General features: G+C 32.3%; 1 protein-coding gene across 13 annotated transcripts in view; it reads right to left on the reverse strand.

Moving 5' to 3' along the window:
• Nucleotides 1–1,005: 1,005 nt before the first annotated feature.
• rdgBbeta (cytoplasmic phosphatidylinositol transfer protein 1) overlaps nt 1,006–20,112 on the reverse strand; it is a 38,124-nt gene continuing 19,017 nt past the window's right edge. For 2 of the 13 annotated variants that reach the window (XM_080170730.1, XM_080170729.1), the window contains 8 exons: nt 18,852–18,941; nt 18,010–18,081; nt 13,960–14,127; nt 12,884–12,942; nt 10,362–10,428; nt 9,350–9,473; nt 8,826–8,858; nt 1,006–5,013 (listed from right to left, as the gene is read on the reverse strand). In XM_080170730.1, coding sequence (XP_080026856.1) covers nt 4,985–5,013; nt 8,826–8,858; nt 9,350–9,473; nt 10,362–10,428; nt 12,884–12,942; nt 13,960–14,127; nt 18,010–18,081; nt 18,852–18,941 — 642 coding nt within the window. In that variant the 3' untranslated portion in view covers nt 1,006–4,984. The remainder of the gene's footprint in view (nt 5,014–8,825; nt 8,859–9,349; nt 9,474–10,361; nt 10,429–12,883; nt 12,943–13,959; nt 14,128–18,009; nt 18,082–18,851; nt 18,942–20,112) is intronic. The other 11 variants (XR_013882092.1, XR_013882089.1, XR_013882088.1 and 8 more) reach the window with 11 other exon arrangements.

Here is a 20,112-nt window from a genome sequence, read left to right on the forward strand (position 1 = left end):
TTCTACACAGTTCAATAAAGCTAGAAATATTTCTGAGGTGTATTCTTAAAAAAAATTTGCCCTACTAATCGCTAAGTGGGGCAAAATTATTTTCGTGAAAAATCAACCAAAATCACATTAAAAATCTACAAAAATTAAACGAATTATGCCTTAAATTATGTTTTGCCAAGCAGTGTAGTAAAGAGCCCTACATAGTTCAATAAAGCTAGAAATATTTCTGAGGTGTATTCTTAAAACAATTTTGCCCCACTAAGCGATTAGTGTGGCAATTTTTTTTAAGAATCTACCTCTGAACTGTTAAAATTCAGGGGGTGGTTGTTATGTGGTATTTTAAGCAAGATAGCTGGGATTACAGCGGAAAGTTTTTCTCGTCTTGTTCCAACAAATTAGTTCTTAGGAAAGACTTAAGGACTGGTTCTAGTGTAATTATGTTATAGTGCTGTCACATTAAAATTAGAGGATTGTTAGTCAGCTATGGCAGCTATGAAACACACTGTACAATAGGAAGGAATTCGGACTGTTTCTCTAAATGTTTGACAGCAAAATATAACAGCAGAATTCGAACTTTCATTCTTTTTTTCACCAATTTTCGTTACTTTTACACAACGTCAGCATAGATTCTATAAGTTTAGGCTTGAAAACAAACAGCTGAGAAAGTCTAGAGTAATAAAAATACAATTTAACAAAGGGATCTAAAGGGATAAGACATGGACAATAAATTGATGAACAATGAACATCCTCAATGATCATACACAAAATTACAATTTCTTAAGATCAGAGGTTGAAACGTTAGGACCCTCAACCTACGAAACAAAATTCAATAACAGTTCCCAAAGTTAAATGACTAAGAAAACGTTACTATAAATGTTTGGAGACTAGTGTAATAAACAGGCCAATGTCCCCTACCTCCCTGGATTTAACAAAATTGAATTATTAATCCGCGAAAACGAACATAAAATTAATGATTTAAATTAAACAACCTCACAAGCATGATAAATGAATAAGTACAATGATATATTATTTATTTCAACATACATATAATATTAATATTAATTATGATAACTCTCTCTTAATTACACTAAAGACTGTAGGGCTGGCCGGATATCCGGTCGGATACCGGATATTGAAAATATCCGGATACCAGTAACCGGCTTATTTCTAATGCCGGATATTCGGTTATCTGGCCGGATATCTTGACATTTTCAATATCCGGCATCTGGCCGGATATCCGGCCCAACCCTACTAAAGAGTGGTGTGTGTGATCTAAACATTGATGTCACATTTACATATTATAATTTATTATTTAAATAAGACTCTCAACCTAACACATTTAGCATTAACAGAACCGGTTTTTAGATGTAACAATTTTATATATACTGGCATATGTTATAAAAAAAACTAGTTTTTTTCTTAAAGTAAAACTGGTTTTAAACAAACCAGTATATTGTTTTGCTGGTTTTGATTTTTAGTAAACTTTATTTTTGAAAACAATAGTTTTATCCTGATTCTTCTCAAATAAAAAGATACTAATAGGAATTTATCGCATCGTATCATAGACAGCTTTCCGCGGATAGGAAAACGATAAATTAATCAATTTCGGTTTTGTTAGCCAATAGAGGCCGAAGGCCCAGGCTAAATAAACTGGTATTAATATTATGATTTTTCATTTACTATTTGTAGAAAATTGTCTATAATACGATGCAATACATGATTTTAAAGTATAACTGAGAACCGGTTCTAATCCAGCGGATATTAATCGGTTTTAAAGCCACACTGAAAAGTCTATTAATCGTTATTAGTTGATCTATCACACAGTCATATTAACTCTAATTAACAAACATATATCAATTTAAACTGATTTTTGTTTTTTTTAGATAAAAAAGTGAGTGAGGTAACTATTGAAAATCATAGCATCGTATTTTAGACAGCTTTCCGCGAATATTAAAATTAAATTAAAAGATTAAAACCAGTTTTGTTATAACACAGAGGAACAACGCCCAGGCTAACAAAACTGGTATTATTAATTAAATGATTTTTATTCTTGGAAAATTGTCTGTAATACGATGCTATACATGATTTTTCGAAGCCATACAGGGAAAATTGAAAGAAAAGTCTTATAATTTTAAATTTTTTTCTAATTGATAATAAGTGATTTTAGTGCAGAAAATGTTAAATAAATGCTCAGAAATAAATTTACAGAAAGGTTTCAAGTTTTTATAAAAAAAAAATGCTATCATACTTAATAAATTTAGATAAAGACATAAAATACTGATTGACAAATAATACAAAAAATCTGCATAAAATTTACAAAATCTTCTTTACTTTTTGTTTAAATTATCTTTTTCTTGATTGTCAATGAACATAAAATAACGAAAATTAATTGGTCCATTTAAATTGCGACCCAGAGTGTAAAAGAAATTGTTAATTTTAAGTAAGATTTGTATTTTTTTTATTTTCATCCATACTAAATATGCTGACACAGTCAAAAGCCTTTCTCAAATCATAAAATTAAAAGATTTAAGTTGCCATAAAATTAGGGTTGGGCCGGATACCAGATACCAAAGACGGGATATCCAGCTGATTTCTAATACCAGATATCCGGCTGATTTTTAATACCGAATATCCGATTGGGTATTGAAAATAGCCGGATATCCGGCCAAACCCTACATACAATTTTAAAAAAGCAAAAGAATTTATTAATAATCATTTTACCTGATTAAAATGTCATTTTTTTGAAAAGTGTAAAAGTATTTAAGTATTAATGTGTTTTTAAAAAGTTACAGGTATGCTAAGAATGCTAGGTACTGTCAGAAATTTATTTTTTGACACATAATTTATTTTGATTTATTTTCAGGGGTGTTTACTCTGAACGAGATTTATTTTTTTCCCGGCTGCAAAATTTCTACCCCCCCCTCCCCCCATAGTTTTTTTTACTAAGAAGGGAGAAAAACTGGACAATTGTTTTAAGTACTAATTTTTCCCCCCTCCCACATATTTTTCTAGTTTTTTCCCCAAAGAAAGGTAAAAATATGCAAAAAAAATATTTTCTATACTCATTATTTTTTTATTTTTTTCTCTACCCCCCTTTTAGTTGGGGATCCCGTGCAGAATATACACCCCTGTTTATTTTTAGATTTTTTATTAAAAAAGCATTTTTTCTAAACTATATTAATTTTGCATACAATATTTAGTCACAAACAGTTAGTTTTTAAGCTCATTTCACTAATAAGTAAAACAAGATGCCTAATTTTTTTGTTTTTTCCTAAAGAGAACAAGAACACCCTGTTGTATTAAGTATTAACTAGGGATGGCAATCCATCAAATTTTTGGACCAGATTCGGATTCGGATTCTTACAAGAATCCGTCCAAAAAAAAGGCGGATTCCGGATTTTTATTTTTGGCGGATTCCGGATTCGGATTCCAGCAATATTTTGAAAGGCTTTTATTTAAAATTAAAAATTTAATTGCTACATATGTCCTAAAAATTAATGTTCTTGGTGTTCTTTATAATTCACTTCCGAGAATCGAACCAGATTTTAAAAGATATTATATATAATGATGATAATCTTTGCCTTCAAAAAGGCGGAATTGAAAGAAAAAACCTCAAGATGCTAATTTTAGCCTACCAATTAAGTATCCGAATCCGCTATTCAAAAACGGATTTCGGATTCCAAAATTGACTAAAAATTGGGCGGAATCTGGATTCGGAATGCCAACCCTAGTATTAACATAAAAATTTGATCTTGTTGAAAAAAAATGTCAAGTTAAAAATGTAACTTTTTTCTCTTCTTTTTTTATTCATGAATATCATGTGGTTTTTTTAACATCAAGCTGAAACTCAATTTTATAAATGCATGTTACCAAATATTAGGGACAGGAATAGTTATTTATTGCATCGTATTATAGTCAGCTTTCCGCGGATATAAAAATGTTCAATTATAAGATTAAAATCAGTATTTTAGCCCCCTAGATGCCGAAGGCATGGGCGAAAAAAACTGGTTTAATTTTATGATTGTACATTTTGTTATTTGTAGAAAACTTGATATGCTGCGATGCTATAAATAATTTTTCAGTATGGCTGAGAACCGGTTTTCATCCACCGGATATTAATCGGTTTCGAAGCCACACTGGAAAGATAAATACTCTGAGATCTCTGATCAAGGACGGGATATTTCACCAAGTCTACTTTTCAAAGTTTGAATCTAGTGCAGTTCATGGTAGAATATTCCTGGTAACGAGTATCTCCAAAAAAATAATCGTTACCAGGAACATTCGACTGTGAACCGCACTAGATCCCAAAGTTCTAACTGGAGACAAATAATAATACATTTTCATAATCTTTTTTGAGTTTAATTTTAAGTTAACATCTAAAAACTATTATTACTATTAATTTTCAGAGGGTAGGTAGTATCCATAAAAGCTCCAGTTTTTTTTTTCTATTGCCTTTTAATATAATTAAAAACAGTCAGAATAAGATAAAATTAGATTCTATAGATTAAATAAATGAATTAATCTAGCAAAATGTTGAATTAAACTAGGAAACAAACTAATAATGAAATTCAACAATCAGCTGACTCGAAGCTCAGCCTATTAATGGTTCCTGAAGTGTTTTAAAAACTTGTTATGTTGTTATTACTTATGAATTAATAAAATGCTTAAAGAACCATATTTTATAACAATCAACCCTTAAAACAAACAAGCAACTAAATTTGATAATGATAATACTAGGATAGATTTTTCTGTTAATTCCAAACTCGCTATTAGATGTTGAAATATGATTTGCTTATTCTCATTGGTTGATCTTGATCCACAAATAACAAAAGCAAGCTTGTGATTGGTTGGCAGGCAAAACAGGCTGGTTGATGAGTCAAGAATCTGACCAATAGGAGGAGGCGGTTCTTGCTTCAACTGGCAGCTTTCATTTGCATTGCATTTTTTTCAAGACTGAGCTAGGAGTTTTATAACATCTATATGAGTTTCCATCTTATGACCAGCTGAACCAACCTTTCTTTCCTAAAAATAAAAGAGTAGTTATTCTTCGCATCGTACTATAGACAGCTTTCCGCGGATATGAAGATGAAAATCTATAAGATTAAAACCAGTTTCGCTAGCAACAAGTTGTGAAGGCTCGGGCTAACAAAACTTGTATTAATTTTATGATTTTCATTTAGTTAATTCATGGAAAATTGTGTGTAATACAATGGTATATATGATTTTTCAGCATGTCTGAGAACCGGTTCTTATCCAGCGGATATTAATCGGTTTCGGAATAGCCAGAATGGAAAATAAAAGAAAATATTTTCAGACACTTTTTTGCAATAAAAAGAAAATTATATTTTGTAAAAATGAAAAGTTGTAAGAATAGGATTATTTCCAGCAGATGAAAAAAAATATTTTTTCCTCTCTTTAAACCATATGTTGAGGCAAACTAAGATTTTCTTAATATTCTTTATTTAAAGAGAATCTATTTTTTGGGGGGACCTATATCTTAAATTACTAGAAAGAATTCATGATTATGAAAGATAAGGTTAAAATACAAGGAAAATGATTCATCTAAAAGATAATTTAGGAAAAAAACATACCTTTACAAATAGAAGACTTATGAAAAATTATGTATAATGAGGAAATAATTTTGCTTATGTTTCATCTTTTACAAAGAAGAAACAATTACAGTTATAATAACATTCTAAAAATAATTTTGATTCCATTTCCAACACAACATATATCATCCACAGACAAAAGATGAATTTGTTTGTTGAGTTTCAGGGATAAGACAATAGCGGATAAATTGATGCACATCCACAATAAAGATACACAAAATTAGATTATAATTAGCGGTTGAAAAGTTTGGACATTCAACTAAATGAACAAACCATAAAAGTTCCCAAGTTGATAATGCAACTTACTAAGAAAATGTTAATATAAAACTTTGGGGACTAGTGTAAAAAACAGCCAAATGTCCCCTCCCTTCCTGGTGGAGTTTTGTAACTCTACTTTGAAGTGAAGATGTGAGCAAATACTGGATGTATTTATCTGGAAAAAGATTATGAAAATGATAAGTTTTTTCATGTATTTGAGTCGAGGAAAAAAAAACAAAAAAGTATTTGCCATATTTCTCAATACCTTTCATAACTTTAATTGATACTAAAGGTTATGCCCCTAGAGGCTCCCAGGGTCAATTGAGGTTTTAGTGGTTAAATTCAACCCCTCTTCCCCCCTATTTTGTATTTTAGTTTCAGGGGAAATATCTCTTGAGAGGATGGCGTTGAACCCTCCCCCAAAATAGTTATAAACCTGCCCAAGTTCTATAAGAAGCTACACTGTAAAGGAGAACCATATTGGTTCAGCAATTACCGAGATACTTTAGCATAGACAGATAGGGAGACATACAAACAAAGACAGGCAGAAATAGGTCCTGTTACTTTAATATAATGAAGAGGAGATGAAAATAGAATGTTGGCTCCAGTTTATGTAAATCAGTATTAGGTAAACACATTCATCTTTCAATTCAAACTTTAATGTAAACATCAGAGTAGTACAAATACCAACCCAGACAGGGAGATGACATTGGGCTCTTTATTACACTAGTCCCCAAAGTTTTAAAATGACGTTTACTTATATTGTTGGCTTAACAACTTGGGGGACTTTCATTGAAATTTTATTTTTTGGTGAATGAAATTAAGTATCTTAATCAATCACTAATTGTAATCTATAGGAGGGGTAATTTTGTGTATAATCATTGGAGCTGTACATCAATTTATCGACCAATGTCTTATCCCTTTTGTTTCCTGACAAATACCAACCAGAGATGGGTTAAGAAATAAAGGGTTAAGAACTTTTCTTCTTGTGATATATGTTTTTTTTTCAAATTCATGTGATTTATGTAGCTAATTCTTTTACTACAATGGATATTTGAGGATTCACATGAGAATATTCTTGTTATACTTGTTGTAAATCAATCTATATTGATGTCAATTTGAACATACATATATGAGAAATAAAATATGTACTTTTGAATTTGTTTTGCATTTTATGATAGACAATTAAAGACACCTTGAACTCAACAAAATGTTTGATAGCAAATCAACTAAAACGCTGGATTATTTCTTATTAATAAATATATATTACCATTAACGTATAAAATTCTTTTTATAGATATATTGAATTCCTTTATAATTATGAAACAACTATATAATTAAACAATTAACAAGAACAAAGGTAACCATAATTAAAATTGACAAAAGTTAATGAAAAAAAACATTGTCAATTTTTGCTGGTTTTTTTTCAAAAAAGTACTCAATTTTCAAATTCTTATATGAAAGTAACAATACAGCTTTTCTCATTTTAGGTGAAGCTTTTAAAAGAAATTGACCCCCATTTTTTTTTCTCCTTCCAAAGTGTTCCTAGAGGCCTCTAGTCACCGCTCTAGTCATTATAATAAATTATTAAAAATTTAGTTTTATAGGCAGACTGACATACCAAAGTTATAGAATAGCTACGCTGGTTAAACAAACGCTGATTATCTAACTACACTGCGTTATAATTGAGGAAGAATACAGGGATCCAAAGGGATAAGACAATGGACGATAAAGGGGGTGTATTTCCCCAATGATGATACACAAAATTACCTATTCTGTATATTACAATTAGTGGTTAAAGTGTTTGAACACTCAACTTTATGATCCAACCAATCAAAATTCAGTTAAAGACCCCAAAGTTGTTAAGCCAACGAATAAGAAAACATAATTGTAAAACTTTGGGGACTGGAGTATTAAAGGGCCCAATGTCCAGTCCCTTTCTGGCTAAAAACCCTGATTATCTGACATTATAATTGGGGAAGAGAGTAATAGAGAAGAAATTAAATAATGTAGGTAATTAATTATCATAATAGGTTAGTTAGGATCGGAACAAGGATTATAATAAACTAAATATAGAACAACATAGAAAATAATTAAGATTTAAGAAAAATAAGGTTGACAACATCCAAAAAACGAAGATTTAAATAAGGACAAACGAACAATTACTCTTGATGAGTGTCAAAACTTAATAAGCAGAACATTAAGATACTGTATTTTTAGGAGTTAATTATAAAGATGTTTCACTTTTAATATTGAGCCTTCTAAAAGACAGATAAATAGGATAATTTTATCATACAAAAAGTTGTTGTCAAAAAAGTAAAAAAATTAAGCATGTTTTAAATGGACGTACCAACTTTCTGGTAACAATAATAGAGTTGTTACGCTTCCAGAATCGTACCAACTGCTATGGAAATCATCATACAAAGTTTTAGATTGATAGGACAATTCTAACGGACTTACGGACCGATTCTAATAATAGAAAGCTTCGCTTTAAAAATATTATTCCTTGTTAGTAACAAAAGGTATGTTAGTAATTATCTACAAAATATAATAGGTAAAGCAAATGTTAATAAAAGAGAGAAATTAAGAACTACATATAGCTAGAAAATTATAAAATCGATATGAAGTCACTAAATCGATTAAGCCTAATTAGTTAAAAGTAGGTAGCCAAATTAGTTAAAAGTAGGATAGATGAAGGAAAAAAACAGGGGAGTATACTCTGGAAATTTTTTCTTAGATATCGGACCAAAAACATCAAAGATATGGGGAAATATTTGAAAAATCAGCAAAAAGCTACTTGTCCTCTCATCTACTGATACAAAAATCCCCTAGAATAATGGGAAATTTGATTTTAACTTATAAGGGGGGTGGGGAATAAAATATTTTTCAGTGGGGGGAAAAAATTAATCTTGTGCAGAATATACACCCCTGAAAAACTAGGTTATAGGGAAATCATCCATGAAATACCTTTCTTTTTCTTTCCATCTAAGTCTGTTTCATCTATGAAAGTTTAATTGGTAAGAAAGGCGATGACAAAAAAAAAAGGTAAAATATATTGCAGTACATTTCAATGTTAGACTTTATTATGAGGTGATAAATAATATCAAATAAATTAAGAATAGTTATATATCGCATTGTATTATAGACAGGTTAAAACATGTTTTGTTAGCAACGATGGTTCTAAGGCACGGGCTAACAAAACTTGTATTATTTAAGATTTTCATTCTAAAATTCGTAGAAAATTGTCTGTAGTGCGATGTTATACTGGACATAATTTTTTTGGTATGGCTGAGAACAGGTTCTAATTCAGAGGATATTGATTGGTTCGAAGCCATACTGGAAACAAAATTATTGATGTTAATCAGTTTTTATGGTAAAGCTTTGAGGTAGTAACAAAACGCGGCATTTTAACTTTTCGCGCATTTTTTTTTTTGAAAAACTCACGCGGCATTTTATTTTTTGCGTATTTTTATTAAAGTACAAAAACTCACCACCAGATGGAGTTGTGGGTGTGGTGCCACTGGGAGGAGTGCCTGAGGGGGTGGCAAACAAAGATCCTCCCGGCTCCTGTTCTTGGGGCTCTCCCTCCTGAGGTATGGACCCCTTCCGACGCACCTGAATAGGAAAACCGGTTATTATATAAGACTTATACCGCCATTTTTTATACAAAAAAATACATATCTAGTGTTCTATAAACTTATTAAATATGCTAATATTCATTAAAATTTAGGAATTCGGATATGCAAAAGGTTTATACATAAAAGGCTTCTTTGTTTTTTTAAACAACTTAACAAGCTTAGTTTTAATTTTAATGATGTCATACTTGTTGTTGAATAATGTATTGATTAATATAGTGAAACCTGACAAATTCTGCTGTGTACTTTAAGGCTTTAGACTTATTAATGAACTAGCGGCTACGCAACTAGATGCCTTAGGGACACTTTAGGTAAGGGAAAGGTCTCCCCCCCCCCCCTCCATTTTGAATATACTTTTAAAAGAAAATACACAATACAAATTTTGTTTAGTCCTATTGCTTTGCTTTTCATTAACAAAATCTAATGTAATACAGTGTGAGACATTAATTGGTTTATAAAGAGATCAACATAAGTAGTTTAGTTTGTTTTTTTTAGAAATAGGCAAAGCCTGTAATGTATTTTATTAAAATTATAACAAGAATGAAGACAATAAAACACAGATAGACAAACGGACATAGTGAGTTATATAGTAGATAATAAGTTGTCTTATGAAAATAAAGAGAGAATATGTAATAAATCAAAGAAATCTTGAATCCTTTAAAAAATAGGTAAGTATTTTTTTTCATCATGAATGACAGATAGACGGAAAAAATCAACGAATAGAATAGATTTGCACAGGTCACGGCAATCTAAACAGAAAATTTCAACAATCTATCTTATATAACCGCAAAGAAAAAAATACTATCTCCTCATATTGTGACGAACTCACTGACTGACGGACATTCGGACAAAGAGAATTATGAATTACCTTCTCGTTTGTTTCCTCTTGGCATTTAGACTCGTATTCTCTAACATCTTCGATGCTCATGTCATACCTACAATATTAGGTTAGGTTAAAAAGGGTCAACTTTGTTTAAAATTATTAAATAACCGCCTTATAAAAGGTACAAGCGTATGTTAAAAACTAGCTTATAAGCATTTCGAGCTATTTTAAACTAATAATAAAATATCCAGATCTACTGCAGTTCACGGTAAAATATTGCTGGTAACGAATATAATATTGCCAAAAATCTATGTATTTTAAAGGCTGCTAGCTGCCAAACGGCTGAACGTACAGATCATACCCGCATACCATTTTAAGCGGTATAAGAAGGCCTACAAATAATCTGGAATAGCCAAGATCCAATGATGCACATGGAAAGCTTCACTGAAGATAAAACACGTAAAATAGGCCTTTTTCGCGCATTTCTCTGCACTGCGAGATAATTATGCACTGCTTAAAACAGTGTGCAGGCATGATCTGTACGTTTAGCCGTTTGGCAGCTAGCAGCCTTCAAAATTCATAGATTTTTGGCAATATTCGTTACCAGCAATATTTTACCGTGAACTGCAGTAGATCCAAATAGCCTTAACCAATCCTGGACCTATGAGAAGCTTCCCTAAATGAAAGACCCTCTTATAATTTCTTATTTTAATAACAGCGGAATACTGTTTATAATATGATGCGATAAATAACTATTTTTACCTTTTAAAGAGTAAAATAAATCTTATTTAGTAAAGGTTTTAAGTATGATGTCATAAAAAAAAGTTTTAAAACTGATGAAAACTGTTTAAAATTAAGATGAAACTCTGGCCCCGAAGTTTTAGAGATTATGGGAGTAAAGAGATAGTTTAATAGTTTATTTGTTCCGATAATGTATCGCAGCGTATTAGACAGCCTTCGGCAGATAGTAAAATGAAAAACTATAAACCTGGTATTGATACTAATAGTTTTAGTATTCGTGGAAAATCATCTATCATTAGAGAAGTTTCATAATTTTTATTATGGCTGAATATTCATGGATATTATGACAGAGGAAATTTTGTCGTCATTTAAGCTAACTAATATAAAACTCGTTTATTGGTAATTTCGTTCATCCAGTTAGTAGGGAGGAAATGAGGTAAGGGGGGTGGAATCATCATTTTAGCCCGCTGCGAGCATCACTTTATTAGAGAACATGAAAGTCTGGTGCAACATCCACGTAATAATATATGGATTCCTACATCCTACTAAAACTATGATCAAACTTCTGCGAATTATTGATGAATAATGTTCTAACAAAAGTTTTGGGTTCATCACAGGAACGAGGATAATAATTCACATCCTTATATAAAAGTAACAGGAGGTCTGTGTGTCTGTCTGTACCGACGGATCTTGCTAACTTCTGAACCGATATGGTTCTTCTTTCATTGTAGCTTCTCAAAGTGCAGCTTTGGGCTGTAGGCCAAACGGGGCGTAGCCACTAGTCCTTATATAAAAGTAACAGCTGAACCGATATGGGACTCCTTTACAATGTTCTAATAGGTCAAAGGAAGGTTTATAACTATTTTTTAGAGAGGGCACCCCCCCCCCCACTCTCTCAAGAGTCATATGCTCTTATTAAGTCAAATTGTTCTTAATTATGGACCATTCCCTATATATTCATTTGGTTATTATCAAGAACACTTACGACTTAAGAAAAGCATTTGACTACGACCCAAAAACCCAACTCTACATGAAAAATGACCCTATTTGTTATCTTTAAAATTTAATTATTGACATTACTAAGTACTATCTTTTGCCTAGGTTCTTTAATATTTTCCAGAATACTTACCTAACCCTAACACCCTGGAGGTAAAAACTTTTTCTTAGATTAATTTTGATTCTGCTCTTAAACAATATTTTTAAACTTTTGAAAATTTTGATGTGTGGAAAATGGCAAAATAAATATTGCTACGACATTAGCTAACTCCCATAGAGGCCTCTAGGGGCACTTGAGGTGGTTAGGAAATTTGACCCCCCATATTATGATTTAGTTTTAAACATAGTAAAAAAAGAGGGGTATAGTCCTTTCCACGACATCCCTCCATAAGGAGCGATTCTTCGTATTTTTTACAGTAGCTTTACTCCTATTTATAGCCCCTGCGGGGTGCTCTAACCCTGCGGGGCCAATTACCTAACTCTGTGGGGCAATCACCTAACACAATATAACCTAACCTAACCTAAAATAACCTATAAAAAGCCATTTAAAAATACGAAGAATCGCTCCTTATGGAGGGATGTCGTGAAAAGGACTATACCCAAAAAGAGGGGCTAACAGAACTGGTTTTAATCTTATAATTTTTCATTTAAATATCCGCGGAAAGCTGTCTATAATACGATGCAATAAATAACAATGAAAATATTACCAATCATCAATCCAAGCAAAGACTTGTCTGTGTCCCATCAACAGAACTTCACGAATGGCTGAGAACCGGTTCTAATCCAGCGGATATTAATCGGTTTTGAAGCCATACTGGAAAAAAACTTACCAATCATCAATCCAAGCAAAGGCTTGTCTGTGTCCCACCAACAGAACTTCCCGAATGGCCTGAAATTTAAAAATCTTTAAAAGAATCAAGGATCTCAACGGTTAAGACAATGACCGATAAATTGAAGTACATCCCAAATGATGATTTACAAAATTAACCCTTTTGTAGATTAAACTTAATGGATGAAACGTTTGGACATCAAACTAAATGCACAAAGCAATCAAACAAATTTTAAAAAGTCACCAAATTTGCTAAGTCAACTAATACACTCTTTGGTGACTAATAAAACTTTGGTGACTATTGTGATAATCAACCCCATCCCCTTCCCTCCTACTGGATGAGCAAACTTATTAATAACTGACATATGAATATTTTTCCACTTTCATAGAATCATAATATCCACGTATATTCTACATCTATTGTACTTATATACTTTTATAACCCAGTATATTAACTAAAAACACTTATATAAGCCCTGAAAATAGGAAAAGGATGGTTAAAATGATAAATATGGTTTTGTAGGAAACATTAAGCTATATGGATTTTCTTCAAAGAAATATATGTAAAATAAAAAGCCAATGGTCAAGAATCTTTTAAAATACCACACTTAGATTTAAGAACTTTGTAGCAGTTCCTTGCGTGTGGAAGAAGGGTAAAGAGGGGTGTCAAAACTTTCCTTACATTGAGAATGCCTGCCTTCCTCTTTTTTCACCCCCTAATAATTCTACACCCCCATTGTGAATCGCTGAACGTAATTGAATAGCTAAATATCAGCCCAATGATTTATACTTGACAGAGTTAATCAATTTTCTATTTTCATTTGTTGATAACACATCTCAATAATATTATCAATAGCAGATATTTTTACAGAAAAATATTTTTAATAACTACTTATCAAATCTTATCGTTGCTTTAACAGTGTTTATCTACCTTAAAGTTTCTACGTTAGGTTTAATTCTATATATTACCAGGGAGTGAGTGGACATTTGTAAGTCAATGATTAAGAAAACATTGTTATTACACTTTAAGGAAACAGCCCAATGTACCCACCCTCCCCGAAACAAACAAAAACTCACCGACTGAATGAAATTTTCAATTCTGCCCTGTACAAGGTACATCATGTCGAACTTGACCTCGACGAGCTTGTAGCTGCACATGATGGGCTTGGTGTCATCCCTCCAGCCCTCCTGTAGGGGTCCCCGGCCTGTCTTGGTCGACTTAAATTCTTTTAAGTCTTCAGATTCCTAGAAAAAGATTAATTCTATATTTTTAAAGCTCTAACAAAGATAAAAAAATATTCCTAGTTTCGGGGGGGGGGGGGGGTAGATATACCACACTTTTCTGGGATCTTGCCAGATCAAGTATCAACTGTGGGGAATACCAAAGGATGACTCCATGCAAAATTTGAGCCGGATCCGGCCAAAACCGGCCGGGATTTTTATAAAAAACCGTTTTTTTCCGGTTTTTAGGGGGTATCTGTAAATCAAGCCCCCTCCTGGGTACGCCCCAATGATGATTTTTGCTTTAAGGTATGATCTGAATTTCTCAACACTGGATATGACCCCTAGAGTTGAAAAAATGGTTAAAATCCGGTCTTTTGACCGGTTTCCGGCCATTTCCGGCCCAAAAAAAAAATTTTAAAAATCAAAATTTCATCTAAAATTTATAAAAATATGCTTTAAATTCCATTTTTCATTAATAATTTTTCAAAAAACAAAAACCTTAGGTAATGAAGATAATTTTAGCAACTTAAAATGTGAAAAAAGGTTGAAAATTGACAAACTTATGTCCATTTGAAAAATGTTGGTAAATCCTAAAAATTTGACGGATTTATACATACATTTCAGAATTTAGATTGACTATGGTCTTTAAGACACGCCATATCCAACAAAATTGCTATGAGAAGGTCTAAATGTTTTTCTTAACCAAAATTCTACATACTCTGGTGGTTCCAGGGATATATCATTAAGTCTTGTTGGCTGGCCAGAAAGCTTTTAACAGGCAGCCGACTAAAAGCCGGATTTGATGGTTATCAACCGTAAAAAGTAGCGATTTTCGGTTTTTTGGCCAAAACTCATGCAGGGAGTTGTTTTTTGGGATTGACATACAAAAGCAAGTTTGTACAACTTTTTGGGGCGGACATTTCTTTACTTATGCATTATCCGCCATGGGTGAACTGTTTGGCTGATACGCACCGCCATAGGCACAATTTTTGACAATTTTTCAAAAAATTTCAGTTTTTTGCTCCTTTAGGGGATGACAGAGTCGATTTAGCGACTTAGGACACTTCTTCAATAATGTTCAACTTTTTGAGGCGGAAATTTACTTATGCATTATTTACTTATGCATTATGAGCCTCCGGCAAACTGTTTGGCTGTTATTTGCCGCCAAAATCGCGATTTTCGGCGATTTTGCCATTCATGAGGTTTCAACGGAAATTTTGGAGGGAAAGGAGTCCTCCAATCAAAATGATTATAAAATACTTTTCTTTTGCAAATTTAATTAGCTACATTTTATGTGACATAATTTTTTTGTGTGTTCAACCGGTTTTGTTCCAGTTGAAATTTTAAAAAAAGATAACAACTACTAATTACACCAACCCCATGAAATGTATTTTCCCCCCACAAGAAACAAGTTTGGGTGAAATAATTTTTTAAGCCGCAGGCTCCAAATTATCTTATTATTAATTATAACACAATATAATAGGATAGTTTATATGATTAATAATGATAAAATCATAAATAATAAGTAATAAAAAGATAATGATAATTAATATGAGTTATTATTGATAGATTTAAAATAGGTTATGTAATATAATTTATTGGTTGATTTGTAATAGGTTATATATGATAATTAATACTTATAATACTATAACTGAATAATAATAATAACATAATCATAATTATTATGTATAAATATGGTAAGATAATATAATTCATAATTATAGTGTTATAATTAATAATAAGATAATTTGGAGCCTGCGGCTTAAAAAAATTATTTCACCCAAACTTGTTTCTTGTGGGGGGAAAATACATTTCATGGGGTTGGTGTAATTAGTAGTTGTTATCTTTTTTTAAAATTTCAACTGGAACAAAACCGGTTGAACACACAAAAAAAGTATGTCACATAAAATGTAGCTAATTAAATTTGCAAAAGAAAAGTATTTTATAATCATTTTGATTGGAGGACTCCTTTCCCTCCAAAATTTCCGTTGAAACCTCATGAATGGCAAAATCGCTGAAAATCGCGATTTTGGCGGCAAATAAAAGCCAAACAGTTTGCCGGAGGCTCATAATGCATAAGTAAATTTCCGCCTCAAAGTTGAACATTATTGAAGAAGTGTCCTAAGTCGCTAAATCGACTCTGTCATCCCCTAAAGGAGCAAAAAACCGAAATTTTTTGAAAAATTTCCAAAAATTGTGCCTATGGCGGTGCCTATCAGCCAAACAGTTCACCCATGGCGGATAATGCATAAGTAAAGAAATGTCCGCCCCAAAAAGTTGTACAAACTTGCTTTTGTATGTCAATCCCAAAAAACAACTCCCTGCATGAGTTTTGGCCAAAAAACCGAAAATCGCTACTTTTTACGGTTGATAACCATCAAATCCGGCTTTTAGTCGGCTGCCTGTTAAAAGCTTTCTGGCCAGCCAACAAGCCTTAATGATATATCCCTGGAACCACCAGGGTATGTAGAATTTTGGTTAAGAAAAACATTTAGACCTTCTCATTGCAATTTTGTTGGATATGGCGTGTCTTAAAGACCATAGTCAATCTAAATTCTGAAATGTATGTATAAATCCGTCAAATTTTTAGGATTTACCAACATTTTTCAAATGGACATAAGTTTGTCAATTTTCAACCTTTTTTCACATTTTAAGTTGCTAAAATTATCTTCATTACCTAAGGTTTTTGTTTTTTGAAAAATTATTAATGAAAAATGGAATTTAAAGCATATTTTTATAAATTTTAGATGAAATTTTGATTTTTAAAATTTTTTTTTTGGGCCGGAAATGGCCGGAAACCGGTCAAAAGACCGGATTTTAACCATTTTTTCAACTCTAGGGGTCATATCCAGTGTTGAGAAATTCAGATCATACCTTAAAGCAAAAATCATCATTGGGGCATACCCAGGAGGGGGCTTGATTTACAGATACCCCCTAAAAACCGGAAAAAAACGGTTTTTTATAAAAATCCCGGCCGGTTTTGGCCGGATCCGGCTCAAATTTTGCATGGAGTCATCCTTTGGTATTCCCCACAGTTGATACTTGATCTGGCAAGATCCCAGAAAAGTGTGGTATATCTAGGGGGGGGGGGGGGTGGTTCTGACACTTTTGCACACCCCAAAAGTAAACTTTTTTGCCAAATAATGTCAGAACTCCCCCCCCCCCCTTGCATTGTTAGGGTGGGATTCTACTTCGATTTAAGTGATTATCTAGAGAAACCAGAGCACTATCCGCTTATAAGTAAGGGAAGTAATAAACTAAACCCCAAAGATATTAGGATAAGTAACATCCAACATACAAACAGTCCGTTGATTACACGACTTTAGACTTTAGATTGATTTCCAGGCTAACAAAACTGGTATTAAGGAGGGAGGCGGATGTGCCACTTTTTGAAACCCAAACTAAAAGTCAAAGGAACTCAACTAAAAAAAGAGTTACAGGTCTGAGATTTTGCATGGCAGTTGCTTTATAGGGTTACAATATGGAACAGTGAAGAAACGGCGGCGCAACCGCCGAAAACCGCCGAGAAATTGCAAAAAAAATTCGGCGGGAAATGGCGGTTTTCGGCGGTTGCGCCGCCGTTTCTTCACAGTTCCATATTGTACCCCTATAAAGCAACTGCCATGCAAAATCTCAGACCTGTAACTCTTTTTTTAGTTGAGTTCCTTTGTTGACTTTTAGTTTTGGTTTCAAAAAGTGGCACATCCGCCTCCCCCCTTTTATGATTTCTATTTGAATATTCGTGAAAAATAGTATGATGCTATACATGATTTTTTTAGTACGACTGAGAACTGGTTCTAACTTAGAAGAAATTAATAGGGTTTGAAGCCCTACTAGAATAGATATTTATATCATCGTACTATAGATTGTTTTCCGAGGCCTTTTCCGGGAAAGCCTTTTTACCTTATAATGTCCTGCTGAGCATTCATCGAAGACTATGTCGATAAAGTCAACTGTTCGGTTCTTTAACACGTCCTGAAAATAAAAACAGAATTAAGTCAGGGATCTAAAGGGATAAGACAATGGCAGATAAATTGATGTTAAATGTACATCCCCAATAATTTTCCCTTCTGTAGATTACAATTGATGGTTAAACCGTTTTGGCACTCATCTAAAAAATAAACCAATCAGAATTCAATATAATTCCGCAAAGTTGTTAATCCAACGAAAAATAAAAGGTTGTTATAAAACTTTGGGGACTAGTGCAATAAACAGCCTAATGTCCCCTCCCTCAATAGAATTAGGTAATTATTAAAAAAACCCGCAAATTTTTGTTTTTTTACAATTCTGAAAGCTCAAACCCTACTTCACCTAGCCTAACCTAACATAACAATTACAGTGTTTTTGGCTGTATAAAAATATAATATGATTATATTACCTCCCCAATAGAATACATGAACATATATCCTCTAGATGATATGGGCGCAGCCGCTAGTGATATTTATAATATAAGTGTTTTTCAACTTATTAAGTAAATTTTTATCTATCTATCTATCAATCTATCAAAAATCTATTAATAAATCTATCCATCAATCTACTTCTTGGTTTGTCTATCTTAAAGTCTAGCTAAGATTTTTATCAATCCCTCTATCTGTCTGTCTATCCATCTGTCCATCTGTCTGTCTGTCTATCTGTCTGACTATCTTACCTCTGGTGAGTTGAGAATATTATCTTGACATCCATTATCATTTCATATTTAGTTGTAATGCTCACAGAAAACCTGTCTGTCTGTCCGTTTGTCTTACCTCTGGTGAGTTGAGAATATTATCTTGACATCCATTATCATTTTCATATTTAGTTGTAATGCTCACAGAAAACCGGCTTAAGAAAGAACACTGAAATATAAGCAAGATTAGTTTTCATGAAAACTTAGGACTTTTTGAACTGAAATAAAAAGGTTTTTGACTTTATAAACATGATGACCGACAGACAGACGGACAAAACAATGCATAGAATAAATGTACATATATAATAGGAATCTTAACTTAAGATTTTAGCTTTCAATCCTTAAAAACAGCCGAGAAACTCATTTCCCCCTTAGCGTTACGGACGCACTGATGGTCAGACAAAATGAGTTATTTAATCAAACAAAATTTAGCATAAATGAATATTTAAATCCCAAGGTAATAAATGATCAAGCGATAACTCATCATTTAATATGTGTCATTTAAATCAAAATAATTGGTTCTCACAATTGAAAAATTTTCCCACGTTATCATTTAAATTACAATGTTGAAAAAGGCTATATAAATGAATATTTACTTAAACCAAATATTGCCTTTTTTGCAATGGAATGCACATTTATATTAGGAATTTTTATATTAAGTTATATTGCTCAAAGAAAACCTGCTCAAGAAAGAAAAATATTTGAGCTAAAATAATTTTTGAGATCAAAAGAAAGAACAAACGAACATGAACACTTGTAGAGTGTCAAAACTGTATAAAAATATTAATTCAAAGGTATATATAATATATACAGAATTGTGTATAAAGTTGCTGCAAAATTGCTTAAAACCATATTATGTAAAAGTTTATTGTAAAAGAAGTTAAAATCAGCATGTTTTGAATGGACGTATAGACCCCCACCCCCCTCCTCCTGTGCCCCTAGAGGCCTTTTGAGGCGTGGATTCTAGTAGATAATGTATCAAGAATTGTTTATATTCTGTATATCTTTTAAGATTACTTATTTATATTCTGCCTAAAAAGTTAAAAGCACTCCAACCAACCATTAAACATTGGGGTCTACAAGAAATAGCAATGAAAAGATTTATGGCCGCAATAGAAATACACTAGAGTGGTAACTATGTATGTATATGGCCGCAATAGAAATACACTAGAGTGGTAACTATGTATGTATATGGCCGCAATAGAAATACACTAGAATGGTAACTATGTATGTTAATGGCCGCAATAGAAATGCTCTAGAGTGGTAACTATATATGTATATGGCCGCAATAGAAATGCTCTAGAGTGGTATTAAACATTAGTTTAAGGAAAGATAGTGAA

Source organism: Acartia tonsa, chromosome 8 (assembly GCF_053477335.1).
Source record: "Acartia tonsa isolate MP-2025a chromosome 8, ASM5347733v1, whole genome shotgun sequence".
Classification (NCBI taxonomy): domain Eukaryota; kingdom Metazoa; phylum Arthropoda; class Copepoda; order Calanoida; family Acartiidae; genus Acartia; species Acartia tonsa.